This window comes from Aspergillus mulundensis (genome assembly GCF_003369625.1).
Source record: "Aspergillus mulundensis strain DSM 5745 chromosome Unknown scaffold_1, whole genome shotgun sequence".
NCBI classification, from domain to species: Eukaryota; Fungi; Ascomycota; class Eurotiomycetes; order Eurotiales; family Aspergillaceae; genus Aspergillus; species Aspergillus mulundensis.
The window spans coordinates 1516235-1528909 of record NW_020797889.1 but is presented as its reverse complement, the minus strand read 5'-3'; the positions used below and the strand labels follow the sequence as shown (position 1 = coordinate 1528909).

General features: G+C 50.3%; 6 protein-coding genes across 6 annotated transcripts; 3 read left to right on the top strand and 3 right to left on the bottom strand.

Moving 5' to 3' along the window:
- Positions 1-168: 168 nt before the first annotated feature.
- Positions 169-1280, top strand: DSM5745_02013 (MIF domain protein; the record flags this gene model as incomplete). The annotated part of the gene is made up of 2 exons (XM_026744029.1): positions 169-603; positions 654-1280. 2 exons carry the CDS (start codon positions 169-171, stop codon positions 1278-1280), a joined length of 1062 nt encoding a protein of 353 aa, XP_026607192.1.
- Positions 1281-1816: 536 nt separating this feature from the next.
- Positions 1817-3635, top strand: DSM5745_02012 (uncharacterized protein; the record flags this gene model as incomplete). Its single annotated transcript, XM_026744028.1, has 5 exons — positions 1817-1994; positions 2046-2104; positions 2154-2624; positions 2885-3517; positions 3588-3635. The coding sequence occupies 5 exons, from the start codon at positions 1817-1819 to the stop codon at positions 3633-3635; spliced, it is 1389 nt and encodes a 462-aa protein (XP_026607191.1).
- Positions 3636-3935: 300 nt separating this feature from the next.
- On the bottom strand, positions 3936-5716 carry DSM5745_02011 (tRNA-dihydrouridine synthase family protein; the record flags this gene model as incomplete). Its single annotated transcript, XM_026744027.1, has 2 exons — positions 3936-5495; positions 5558-5716. The coding sequence occupies 2 exons, from the start codon at positions 5714-5716 to the stop codon at positions 3936-3938; spliced, it is 1719 nt and encodes a 572-aa protein (XP_026607190.1).
- Positions 5717-6128: 412 nt separating this feature from the next.
- On the top strand, positions 6129-8577 carry DSM5745_02010 (uncharacterized protein; the record flags this gene model as incomplete). Its single annotated transcript, XM_026744026.1, has 7 exons — positions 6129-6180; positions 6242-7035; positions 7083-7686; positions 7863-8008; positions 8077-8119; positions 8279-8488; positions 8555-8577. The coding sequence occupies 7 exons, from the start codon at positions 6129-6131 to the stop codon at positions 8575-8577; spliced, it is 1872 nt and encodes a 623-aa protein (XP_026607189.1).
- A 320-nt stretch (positions 8578-8897) lies between these two features.
- DSM5745_02009 (putative heme/steroid binding domain protein) lies at positions 8898-9700 on the bottom strand (the record flags this gene model as incomplete). Its single annotated transcript, XM_026744025.1, has 2 exons — positions 8898-9410; positions 9464-9700. 2 exons carry the CDS (start codon positions 9698-9700, stop codon positions 8898-8900), a joined length of 750 nt encoding a protein of 249 aa, XP_026607188.1.
- A 1333-nt stretch (positions 9701-11033) lies between these two features.
- On the bottom strand, positions 11034-12088 carry DSM5745_02008 (GTR/RAG family Ras-related GTP-binding protein; the record flags this gene model as incomplete). Its single annotated transcript, XM_026744024.1, has 3 exons — positions 11034-11241; positions 11289-11972; positions 12027-12088. The coding sequence occupies 3 exons, from the start codon at positions 12086-12088 to the stop codon at positions 11034-11036; spliced, it is 954 nt and encodes a 317-aa protein (XP_026607187.1).
- Between the last annotated feature and the right edge of the window lie 587 nt (positions 12089-12675).

Genomic DNA, 12675 nt, shown 5'->3' with positions numbered 1-12675 from the left:
TAGTGACTGTACCTACCTGTCACTCCGTCAGTTGTTCCTTCCCTTCACGATCAGTTCCATTCGTCCTCGACTTCAAATCAAACAAGGTCTGGCCTGCAGACCACGGTCTATACCATTAGCTGTTATTTCCAGTAGCTCTTCGTTTTACTTCTTTCAACAAGACGCAAGATGCCTCAGAGACGCCGCCGGATCGATTTGTCGCTACTCAGAAGGCGTCAAATCCTCTCGTCGGCCTCCTCCTCAGAGCTCTCCCCCGACGTTCCCGTACTCCAATCGCCCATGTCGTTTCACGCGATGGCATCACAGCAGGTTCCGGAGGCTACATTGAAGCAGAGCAATAAGCTGAATCGAGCTCCGGTCAAACCGTCCATGTTTTTCGACGACAAGGAAGAGGAAGAAGATGGGCCAGTGTCCAAAACGATAATCGACGACGACAAGGACGGCTCAGCGCCGCGAACGGCACACAAAGTCATTGGCGAGGAGTGTCCGCCCAAGAGTCATTTCTTGGAAGAGTCATTCAACACCCGTCTGCCGTGGGCCTCCCCAATTGCGCGCATAGGGCAGGACTCTTATATCGTGATTGAAGTCAAGGTGAATACCTGCGTGAGTCGGCCATTCCAGTCACAGTGGATTTGGACTGATATAGCCCGTAGGTCAAAGATGAGGATGCTGCTTTATCGAGAATCACCACACGAATGGCGCAAATCTATCAAAGGTCCGAGTCCTTCATGTTTGTCAGCATCCAAATTGTTCCGTCCCTCCGGTTTGGTAATTCGACTATGCCAGCGTATTCGATGAAAATCTTCGCCCTACCATACCTTATTGCTCCGATCACGAACCTTCGCAGCACCATACTCATTCAAGCAGCGCTTCAGGACATTCTACACATCCCGCCAGCTAGTGGGATTATTTTGTATATTCCAGTCGCGGAGGAGAACATGGCAACCAATAATACAACAATGATGGGTGAGATCGCTCGTTTACAGGATGATCGTGGCCGTGGTCGAGAGCCTCGATTCTTTCAGTCTCTTTCACGGACACTGAGTAGGAGGAAGAAGTCGAGCAGCGGCGCGAGTGCGCCTCTGTCCGTTGCCACAACATCTTCATGGGCAGAGGAGACAAAACCGGCCGCAATTTCCGAATCCGAAGGAGCCACTCTTTCTGTCGATGAAAGTTTAGCAAGACCTGGGAAGTCTAGACCTAGAACCCTCCGGCTTTTTGCTTCCCGTCGAACTCCCGAACACTCAGATCACTCAACTCGCTCGAACCCCGTTGAATGAACACTTTTAATGCTTTTCATATTGGGATGGACTGTGGCTTCATATGTTCATGGAGATTCTGTTTTTGAACCGGTCGTATCACATGCAACTTGTCTCGGTATCTTTGCTGCTTGAACCCAGTCATCCTGTTTCTTGTATGCTTGCTTAGTTATGTTGGATTGTTACAACCTGTATTTCCTTTGGAGAAAGCTTTTTATTATTAACCATCAGTCGTTCTACCTGAGCCTAGAGACTTTAGTCTTCACTCACTATTAGTAGGTTCAAAAGTCAAAGAGCATCTAATATGCATGTTTAGTAGGTAGAACCAAACTAGGTCCATCAAGAAAAGGCGTCAAGCCTTTAAAGGTCTTCTAGACTTCACGGATCTTTCACCCGCAAAAGTGTTGAGAGTTGGCGCCTTCGGATGCCAAAGCCGCTTCTAGTCTTCCATCCATTTCTAACTACGTCAGTCAAACAGGCAGAGTACAATGCTGTACATACATTTCTCTGACGCGTTTGGCATCTCGTGTAAGCCACATATGGGCTTGTGGCATGGCATGTCATCCGCTTCTAGAGCAATCATCAACACACCTAACCTCTCGCAACCTCGCATCCGCACCAAGCGTTATACCACAATGCAACAAGGCGCCAAGATGAATACAAAACCCATCGTCAGCAAGATAACGGAAACGGAGGGCGACCTTTTTGACGCTCCGGATGGCACAGCTTTGATCCGTGAGTCATCCTTCACATCTGTAGGCATTATGCTGACCTCTATGTTACCAGACGCTTGCAACTGCATTGGATCCTGGGGCGCGGGAATCGCGCGGGTCTTCCGTACGAAGGTATATAAGCTCACAGGCAGGACGAGGACAGAAGCTGATAACCCGCCAGTACCCAGCCGCATACAGAATCTACGAATCCCACTGCCGCGCATACATCAAAGACCCCCAGTATCGCAACATCAGCGCATCAGCAGCCACATCTAGCACAAACCAGTTAGCGACCCGAAATACCCGACTGCCAGAGGCAACTACATTGATCATCCCACCGCAGAGACGGGACTACGAAAGGCCGCGAGGCAGGAAACACTGGATCATCTGCCTCTTTACGTCGCGTGGATTTGGACGCGGTGTGAGCGGTGTTGATGTGATTCTGCAGAACACCGAGCTGGCAGTTGCGGATCTGAAGGAGCAGCTTGATGAGCTGGAGGAGAGGGAGCTCGGACCGGAGGATGTCGGTATTACAGAGCTCAGAGCTTGTCGGTTTAATTCTGGTCTGTTTGGAGTGAAATGGGCGCTTACGAAGAGGATTCTGGAGGAGTCGGGGCTGGAGATTCTTGTTGTTCGTCCGCCTTCGGAAGAGGTGTAGGGTGCGAGGGTACGGAGTAGTTGGTAGAGTTCAGGATACCCCCTCTCAGAGCGATTAGTATGCGAGTATGTAGAAATGGTGCAATGTATCGGGGAGTCGCCGCCACTTCTCTGCCAAATTATTTAGAACTGGCCAACTAAATATATCGAAATGGAAAGTGGTATAGATAAGGTCACCTGACCTCGCGCCTGAGAGTCGCGACGCGCGCCATCATCCTCAACCACCAACACCAAGCTCCTCCGTCTTTACTCCAGGGCGAGAGAACATCCATTGAATACAAAGCCATGCCTCCCGAACGACAGCCAGCGCAGAAGCGGCGCACACTCCCTTTCAAACCCCCCAGTCGAGCAGCAGGATCCGCATCCACAACCACAGCCGGTACATCGAAAGCAAAGGCGAAACCAACAGCCAAAGTCACCAAACCAGGAACCAAGGCAAAGAAAACCACTGCAACGACCTCATCCTCAAAGCCCAAACCTGCAAAAGCTTCTTCCTCGCGCCAAAAGCCCTCACCCTCGCCCGCCGGCTCAGAGACCGATTCCGACCCCGGCTCCGCATCGGACGATTCAGACCGCGACTCGCCCAACGCTTCAGCGTCCGACGACGAGAACGAAGCAAACTATATCCTCGCTGAAATCACACACGTCGAACCCGAGCACGAAGATGTCCTTTCTGCTGAACCGCTTATCCCGTCGAAACTACTGACGAAGCTCGTGCACCATCACTTCCGGAACGAGAAGACAAAGATCGCCAAGGATGCGAATGCCGTTGTCGCGAAGTATATTGATGTTTTTGTGAGGGAGGCTGTCGCCAGAGCTACTCATGAAAGAGTCGAGGCGCAGGGAGGCGCTGCTGGCGGCGGTGGGATTGGGGATGGGTTTCTGGAGGTTTGTTTTCCGTCTCCTTCCGCATTTCTTGTTTCCCTCTTGGTCCCTGACTAATGTTGGCTTGAATTAGGTGGAGGATCTGGAGAAAATGGCGCCGCAGCTTGCTATGGACTTTTAGGTGTTGATATCTTACTTGGGAATATGTTATATTGGATTTGGGTGTTGGGCGTTGGGTGCAGCTAGGGCACGCATGGTCCTTGGTTTTGCTCGTGATACCAGTCATGTGGATATTGCTCGATTACGGAGGCCTCGATATGCCGGTGTTTGGTAAGTCTACTGGATTTATATAGATATTGTCACTGGTCTGTCGGTATTGAATTATTCAAACGGATCTTGAACGCTATGCATCAGTATAAAAGGTCTAATCTATGTACATGCTATTAAATTCTAAACAGGTTTCTCGACGAGATATAATGCTTCAACCACTCAGCAACGCATCCTTCGCTGCTGTATCAGCAGCATCGACAGCCTGAGCCGGAGCTGTCCTAACTTCTGCTCCATCCGTGCCGTTCTCAGCCTCCTGCTTCTTCTGCTTCTCGCTCTTCTTAACCTGTAACGCCCCGGCCTCCATGGCCTCCTCCGGCGTCGGTCGGATATGCGGCTGACAGACCCAGAACGGCCGTCCGTACTCCGCAATCGTCGCTTTCGAGCCCGTCAGGCTGGGATCGGGCTTGTGCTCAAAGCGATCAGGGAATTGCTCGTACTCCTTGAGGCCCTTCTTGGTTTCTTCCTCGAGGACGGAGAGTGTGTTCTCGAATGTAGACATGTCGTTGGGTGTGGATCTGGCGAGGGCGTCGCGGACGTTCGTGTGCGTAGCGATTAGAGGGCGGAAGAGCTGGAAGAGATGGGCTTGCATGTATTTAATGGAGGCGCTGTTGGGATGGGCGCGGCGGAATTTGTGCGGGAGTTTTTGGTTTTGCTTCTCTTTCTTCAGCTCTTTCTTAGATTGTTTCTTTTGTTTCTTCTTGGGGGGTCCTTCTTCTTCTTCTTCTCCGTCTCCTTCTCCTTCCTGGTTTTCGGCTTGGGCCTGCGCTTCGGCTTCTGGTGCTGTGGTATTTGTATCTGTAAGGGATTCTGATGGTGCAGGTTCCTCCGGGTCGCCCGGGATGTATAAAGGTTGTCGTTCTGGAACGGGCTGTTCAAGGACGTATTTGTAAATGATGTCTAAGTACCGTCGGAAAACTGCATCGATACGGTATCCTCCCTTCCCGTCGCGCCCTCGCCAGTATTCTCTTCCTTCGCTGCCAACCGGGGGAGGTTTGGCGAAAATAGAGGGGTCCGAGAGGTTTCCTTCCGCGCTCATCACACCGTCTGCACCGGTTGCCTCGAGGCATCGTGCGATGTCGTCGTGGTTCAGACAGTTTCCGTTCGCAAAGATGACAGTGTCAGGGGGTAGATTATCTCGAAGATACCGGATATAGCTCCAATCAGCCAGCCCGGTATTATGACCCTTTTGCTCTCTTGTCCGTCCATGAAGCGTGATTATGCTTGCACCAGCGGAGAGTATCATCTTCGCATACTCCAGCGTCTTCTCCTTCGACTCTTGAATTCTGAACTTCGCCGTCACCGGAATTGGAAGTTCCGTATGAAGCTTGTTGATCAGTTTATAGATCAAATCCCAGTCCTCCTGCAAGAAAGCGCCGTAGTGTCCTTTTTTTGCAATGCCTTGGGGACAACCCAGATTCAGATCAACGGCGTCGCAATAAGGCGCTACGTGACGCGCCGCTGCGAGGAACTCGTTCGGGTCATTGGAACAGAACTGCACGAATAGCGGCCGGTCAATTGCTGGGTTGCCATCTAGGTACGGTGCGTCATCGCCTTTGTCTTTGTTGCTAGCCCAGGCGCGAGTCGGATGATACGCTTGCGCGCGGTAGCCGGCATGTTCCTCAAAGAGGCGCGCATGAAACATTGGACTATATGAGAGGAGTGACTTGGACTCTTCGGGGGTCATAAAGGAACGGGTGAGCATGCGCCATGCCTAGAATTAATGATTATTGGTTAGCCTCTCAGCGCGCAAAGGCTAGGATGGCCTGCACTCACAAATTCGGACCGGTCGACCATAGGAGCAACAATATATTTGGGGCACCCGATGCTATTGTAGAACTCTCGCCCGTGTAGTTTCTTGATGGGTTCTGGCTTCTCGGGTGCGACTTGCGCTACGCCGTTCGACACCGCGGGGGTAGTCTCGGAGACGGCCATTTTTGTCGAGAATGGGCGCGCGAACGTAAAGAAATACCGCCCCAAGCGCGGGGTGAGAAATCGAGTGAGACCTATTTTGACCGACGGTATCTATGAATCTGGTAAGACCCCAAACCTCGCTGCCGAACTTATATGCTTTTTGCGGAGTAGGGATTCCGCAGGCGACTTTTTTCGCCATAGTAGGTAATGGGAACGGATAAATGTTGTTACGCCTATCTAATCGATCGATAAGAGGCTTGCCGATCTATTTACTCGGGCTCCGCCCTCCCGCATCACGCATGCCGTTTCAGTGAGGAGCGCTAGTCCGTAGACACTCCGTATTCGTTGCAATGATCAATTTGTCTTGAGACTTGAAGGTAGACATCTACGGGCACCCCAGTAACTCTCATGGCGCATGTGCTCATTTCCAAAAATGTCACGAATATGCCCTACTCCGACCTCGTCAATTGACGCCGCGGGTTCCAGTAAGTCTATGCTGTTTGTTGTTTGTTGTTTGTTGTTTGATCAGCGCTAATGATGCTCTAGCCTCTTCTCCAATTGCACTATCAGATGATGGAGAATTTGCCGCGCAAATAAATGGGAAAGACCTCATTATCCATCTGAACCCAACTTCATCAGACTTCAAAGAAGTACAAATCGTCAGGGTTAAGGAAGTCGGGTGCAAGTTCTTGAGGTTCTCCCGCAGGCAAGGCACAGCAAAATCACGGCGATTGTTCTGCGCAAATGATACTCGCATCGTAACTTGGGACTTAGATCCATTGCAGCAGTATGCGGAGATTGAAAATGTCGAGCCTGGTGCCCTGAACATTGACTATGGGGCCGATGAGAATGAAATTGTTGCTTTCCACGCCTTCAACACTAAGCTTACTATCTTTGGGCTGGACTCTGGCCGCAGCCATATCATTAAATCCCCCAAATTTTCGCATCAGAACGGTTTCGGATATCGACCGAAGACTGGGCAGCTTGCTATCTTGTTGAAACCAGAAACAAGTGACCTGCTCACGGTACACGAAGCTCAGTCATACGAGGTTATAGGACGCGACACCCTCCCGACGGTTGATGCTCAAGGACTGAAATGGAGCCCCGATGGGCGATGGATAGCTATATGGGAAACCGCGAGTGCAGGGACGAAGGTCCTCATCTTCACTGCTGATGGGCAACTTTTTAGGACTTATACAGGTTTGCCAGAGTCTGATGGCTTATTTGATCTGGGCGTTAGAAGCATCGAATGGAGTCCCATTGCTGCTCACAACGGCTTGTCGCCTGCTTTGGCTGTTGGTAAGGTGGATGGTACAGTGGACCTGCTGGGGACGAAAACGGTATTCATGCACCCTTGCCATATTATACCTCTCACTAACACATAAAGTTCTCATGTTCGTCCACCCTCTCACATGTCTTACAATCCGATCAATACTCTCCCAGTATATGGCGGGAACGCTACGCCGCTGGGGGCATGGCCCTAGAATATGCTGAATCACCAAGTTCTTCTGCTTTCTCAAACTTTCCTGAGCCCATGGGCACACCCCGTGGAGTATCGTTGATGGGATTCAGCCATGACGGTAATCTACTGAGTACCGTGGATCAAACGCGGCCGAACATTGTCTGGATATGGAGCTTGGAGAAAACTCCATCTCTAATCTCAGTTCTTATCCACGAGCACGCTGTCCGGCAGGTAATATGGCATCATTCATGTACACAGCTACTAATCACGACGGCAAATAATGCTCTTCCCGGCGTCCGATATTGGAGTTCGCACCGATCACCATGCATCGTCCGCATCCCGATCCCAAGAAGCGAGAGCGGAAAATACGACGTCCGCTGGTTATCTTCGGATGGAACTGAGAATTCCAGGTTCTGGTTTGGCTCCCAAGATGATTATATCTTAGGGTTCGTTGCGCTGGACGAAGAGCGTGGGCCAGAGTTTAAAGGCATGAATACCCTTGGTGGAAGAATGAGTTCAGGCAGCCAGGGTACTACAAGCCGCTGAAGCTGGTCATTCATATGTTCATTATAATCGGCTTATACTAAGGGGTCATCCTATAACTGTGGCCATTGCCCTTGGATCTCTTATAGCAACTTGTTGCCTAAGTATTGAGGCACCAATCCTATAGTTCCGATAATCATTGATAACGTCATCTAAGAACAGTAACCGAGCCTGGGCCCGTGACCAGCCCAGGGCTTAGGGTTACAATCCACGTGACTGCCGTCTTCCCCACTCGAATTTTGCACTTGGGCTTAACTTCGGACGCCTTCAGTCTCGCAGCTCTCAACAACCACACAGACGACAAAATGGTGAGTTGCGGCCCTTACCGGGACAGACTGATTTATCGCCGAAGACGATGCTAATAAAGATGAAATAGGCTCCCGCAGGCAAGCAAAAGAAGAAGTGGTCCAAGGGCAAGGGTATGCTTCCACCGTTTTCTCCATCCTGATCCTCATCACCCAACACCGAGTTATCGTCGATTTCGCGACATCCGACGGACAAGAAAAACCGATCGACTTTCGCCCTCCTCCACACATCGAACGATAATAGACGCTTCCACTAACATTTATCCGCTATAGTCAAGGACAAGGCCCAGCACGCCGTCGTCCTCGAGAAGGCCACCGCTGAGAGGCTCAACAAGGACGTTCAGTCCTACCGCCTGATCACTGTCGCCACTCTCGTCGACCGTCTCAAGATCAACGGCAGCCTTGCCCGCAAGGCCCTCGCTGATCTCGAGGAGAAGGGTCAGATCAAGAAGGTTGTTGGTCACTCCAAGATGAACATCTACAGTATGTCGCCCTTGATCTTATCCAATCATCGACGAAGGATAGGATACTGATTTGTCTTCTTTACAGCCCGTGCCGTTACCGCCGAGTAAACGCTTTTTCCGAACGAATAGTTTTTCTCGCGGTGCTTATGATACCTTTGCTACGAATGATATCTCTAAATCCGGAATTCGGCTGGGAATGATGTTGGTGGTACGATGAATCGACCGCCGCATTGCATGGACGGAAAAGTCGCGCTACTGGACGTGTCAAGTACATTGCAGTGACTCAATCAAATCAACCTGATCAAACTCTTCAATCTCGCTCTCAACAAGTAATATGGATGTACAAATTTGTAGTAAAGATGGCCAGGCGTCAAACAATAATCCTCCGTATAGTCCCTATATATACCCCAGTCTACCCCATCCAAGTTTCAAGCGCTCTTAGCCTTCTCCCTCTTGGGCCTCTGCTTCCTCGCCGTCTCACAAAGCTCCCTCTTTCCCTTCATCTCATCCGCATCTTCCTCAGACTTGATGACCTTTCCAACCTCAAAATACTTCTTATGCTTCCCAAAGAACCCGACCCAATGCGCAATCGCCTTGTCAACCTTCTTCCTCGCGTTGCGTAAATCCTGCTCGCGCTGCTTCTTCCTCTCCCCGCTGCTCAGCTTCTCAAGCTCCTCCGGCTCGTCGATAGGGATAAACATCTCCTCAACACCGCTAAGATCATCCGTGAGATCCTCGGCAAAACACCCCGTCACAAAGGCGCGGGTTGCGTCGCGCCCGGCGAAGAAGTGGTACCCGCCGCCGGGGCCGTACATGCGGGGGTTCGCGGAGACATCGAAGATTGTGCCGTTGATGGCGACGTAGATGGGGGTTTCGGGGTTTGTGCCGTCGTAGAGAGTGAGTTCGGATGGGGTTAGGTTCACTGGGCCTTTCTGTCCGGGCTGTATTAGGATCGAGTCGATGGGGTATAGACAGGTAAGGATTCAGGACGTACAACATAGGCCACGAGCTGCGGCCAGTTCGTGAACCAGGGGTTATAACCCCATGTTGTGGTCTCCGTGAGGTAGTATGAGAGGCCGCAGGAGACAACGGCTAGGGTGAGCACGACGCGGAAGATGTCGAGGATGCTGATGCCACCGGAAGTATGCTGGGCTTCATCGTTGCGGTTTTGGTTTGTGGAGGACTTGGGTGCGTCCTTGGGGACACCGGATCTTTGGCGTAGTTCGGACATTCTTCTAGTGTGTTGGCATTTAAGGTGCTGTTGGTGAGGGATGGGCTAAACAGTAGGGAGCAGGAGGATCAGGCTACGCCAGTGGAAGGACAGATATTTCTAATGGACCCTGAAACGCTCCATGGGTTGATCACTGATCGCTGACTACAGTAGGCGTGTCTCGACTGCCGATGCCTTGTGACAGCAGGCTAATAAAATGGACACCTTGGTTGCGACAGAATGGTGGACGGTAACCTCGGATTCCTTAACACCACTAGCATGGCTAAAGTTACAACTTACAACTTACAAGTTGCCCTGTGGATCGCAAAAATATGTTTGTAGACCAATATTTCGAGACCAACTCCACTGTACCAGTCTACAACAATTTTTCTACTACCTCTAAGTGGAAGCACAAGTATGAAGTTCCCTAAAAATTTGTATTGATCGCTTATCGAAACTGAATATCCTACTGTTCCGTACATCTCGGTGACCGAAAACTCGACTTTCGAAGCTATCCTAGTCGTTAAGCCGACGGCATCCCTCGGCAAACCTTGGCTTCTTTGAGGTTCCGTGCCTTGTTGTCGAAAAAGAGTGGGTGAAGGAGCAACTAAAGAATCTTGTACAAGTCAGCAAAGCCCATAGAAAATTTTTCGTAAACAAGCAATGCGTGGGCAGAAAATCTCGTCAGACATCCAAGGAAGTACAATGCGCACAGAGCACGTCTAGATTGGGTTCTAGCGACGGCTAGCGTGGAAACTGCGAATGTGGAATGGTTTTCATCATCGAGATTGGGGCAGTCGGAGCGTGGTGTGATGATTGCTGTTGTGTGGTGCTTACCATAAGGTCAGTTGAGAAGCGCGAGCGTAACTGGTATTGTCGACTGCTATACGCATCGAAGATCCAACATTTGAATCTGCAGATAGTATGCAGGCAGCGAATCCTCGATTGAGGAAGCTCTTATGGTTGGAAGAGAAAGAAAAGACGCTGAAATTTTTATAGCCTCTTTTTTAGCAGTATCGGAAAAAGGACGTTCCTCGTCCGATGAGTGGAGCGGCACCTTTCCCTTTTGGGGCTCCATACAATGGGCCCGGCGGGCGGGCCGGGCTTAACTCGCCGTGCTTTTGGAAAGAAAGGCTTTTTTTATTTCTGTTCATGTCTAGCTTTCTTCGCTGACAGTCGGGTTGATCCCCTACAGGTACCCCTATAGATGTGCAGAATCTATCAGAGCTCGCCAAATGAGCCCACCACACTGTCAGAATTACCGAGTTCAACTAGACAAAGTTAACCGGTAGTAGTGAATCGGAGTGTTCAAACAGCACAAATCGGGAATCATAGCAGTTTTATACTAGGGTCACTATAATGACAAGAAGTTGCTTGTTGGCGGCTCTTCAATCTGTGCTTGTCCCGGTTGACCCTGACTGCGCTCAGCTTCCGGGTCCTGCTCCCAGCTGCGCGAGAATACGTCATTCAGGGCTTGCTGGAATGTGCGGCAGTTCATATCAATGAGTCCCTTCTTTTCTTTGGCCTCGGGATTGCGTATGACGGAGACAAGGCAGAGATATCTACAGAAGTCAGCAGAGCTATGGCAAGATCGGGACGAGCAACATACTTGTTCATTTCCATCAGATGAATCATGGTCTCGTCATGAAGTGCAACATGGCTTTCGGCTTCCTGATTTTGCTCGCCTTTTGGTTTTCGGTCAGGGTGATCCCAAGAGTAGAGCTCGGAGATGTCCACAATCACGTCGATATAATCTGAACACATCTCGTAACATGACATGTCCACGGGGCGAGTGTCGGAAGCAATATAGATTTTGCTCAGGACATCAAAGAGATAACTCTTTTCGAAACCGCAATTGTTGGATAAGGTGTTGATCAGGTTTTCCAGGGTAGACAAGTTGGGTATGAGTTTTTGGATCACTTTGCTGAACGCTTCGAAAACGGAGTAATCGTAAATTGATGTTAGGTAATAGTGAACCGGTGCGTTCTCGTAACCAGCGTCGCTGAGCTCGTCAGAGATAATTTGGACGATATCTTGAAACGTGTCTGTCCGATATTCATCTGACAGACCGTCCACCTTGTGGATAAACACCTCGATGTTGATATTCGGATAATACTGCTGGACGGCCAGTATTGTCCGGTTGAGACGTGTAACAGACTCTAGATAGTCATCCTGTGCGTCAATAACCCAAACCAGGGCACCGTGACTTCCGAAAATCTCCTCAAGATCAAATGAAGATTCTAGATACTCAAATTGACCGGGAAAGTCCCAGACCTGAAAGTCCATAAACGAACTATATGGGCGTATTAGAGTAGTGCTACTAGTGCATAAGCTTAGACAGACTCACTGAACGGAGTCTTTCTGGATGCGCGTGGTAGACTCTAGAAAGAGAGTTTCGTTTGGAGGCATTTTATGGAAGACAACGCTGGCAATGGACGACTTGCCGCTTCTGTGGGGGCTATTAGCTCAACCTCTGAATAGTGCCCGAATCAGATTCGTACCGGCGAAGTCCCATCAGAAGAAGACGAGGCTTGAAATCATGAGGCTTGTTGGACTTGACTCTCGTCGGCTGCCCCGACGCTGTGGTTGAGACCTGCAGGGATTCCTCAAGTTTTAGCTCAGCACTGGTTTTTATCACTGGCAGCATGCCTTGCAAGATAATGGTGCTTGAAAATAGATGCCTCTCGGGGCCGGGTTCAATCCATCGAAAGCTGCAATGCAGAGGCCTCGCCATGAGCATGAAGCGTGATCAGACACAGTGGGATAAGTATTGCAATCTCTGCTCTGCTTGAAAAGAGACCAGGAAAATCGGGACAATACATGGCTCGTTGCTACCCTTGAAGAGCAAACACCTTCCCGTGAATCGGTAGGAAACCAGGCAAACGCATGCCCAGCGATACCCAAGCTGTACATGCAACTGCCAGACCCAGAACCCCATAGGAGAAGTTCAAGTGGACGCGGAATCGCGCAAGGCAATAGCAGATACCATGTGCTGG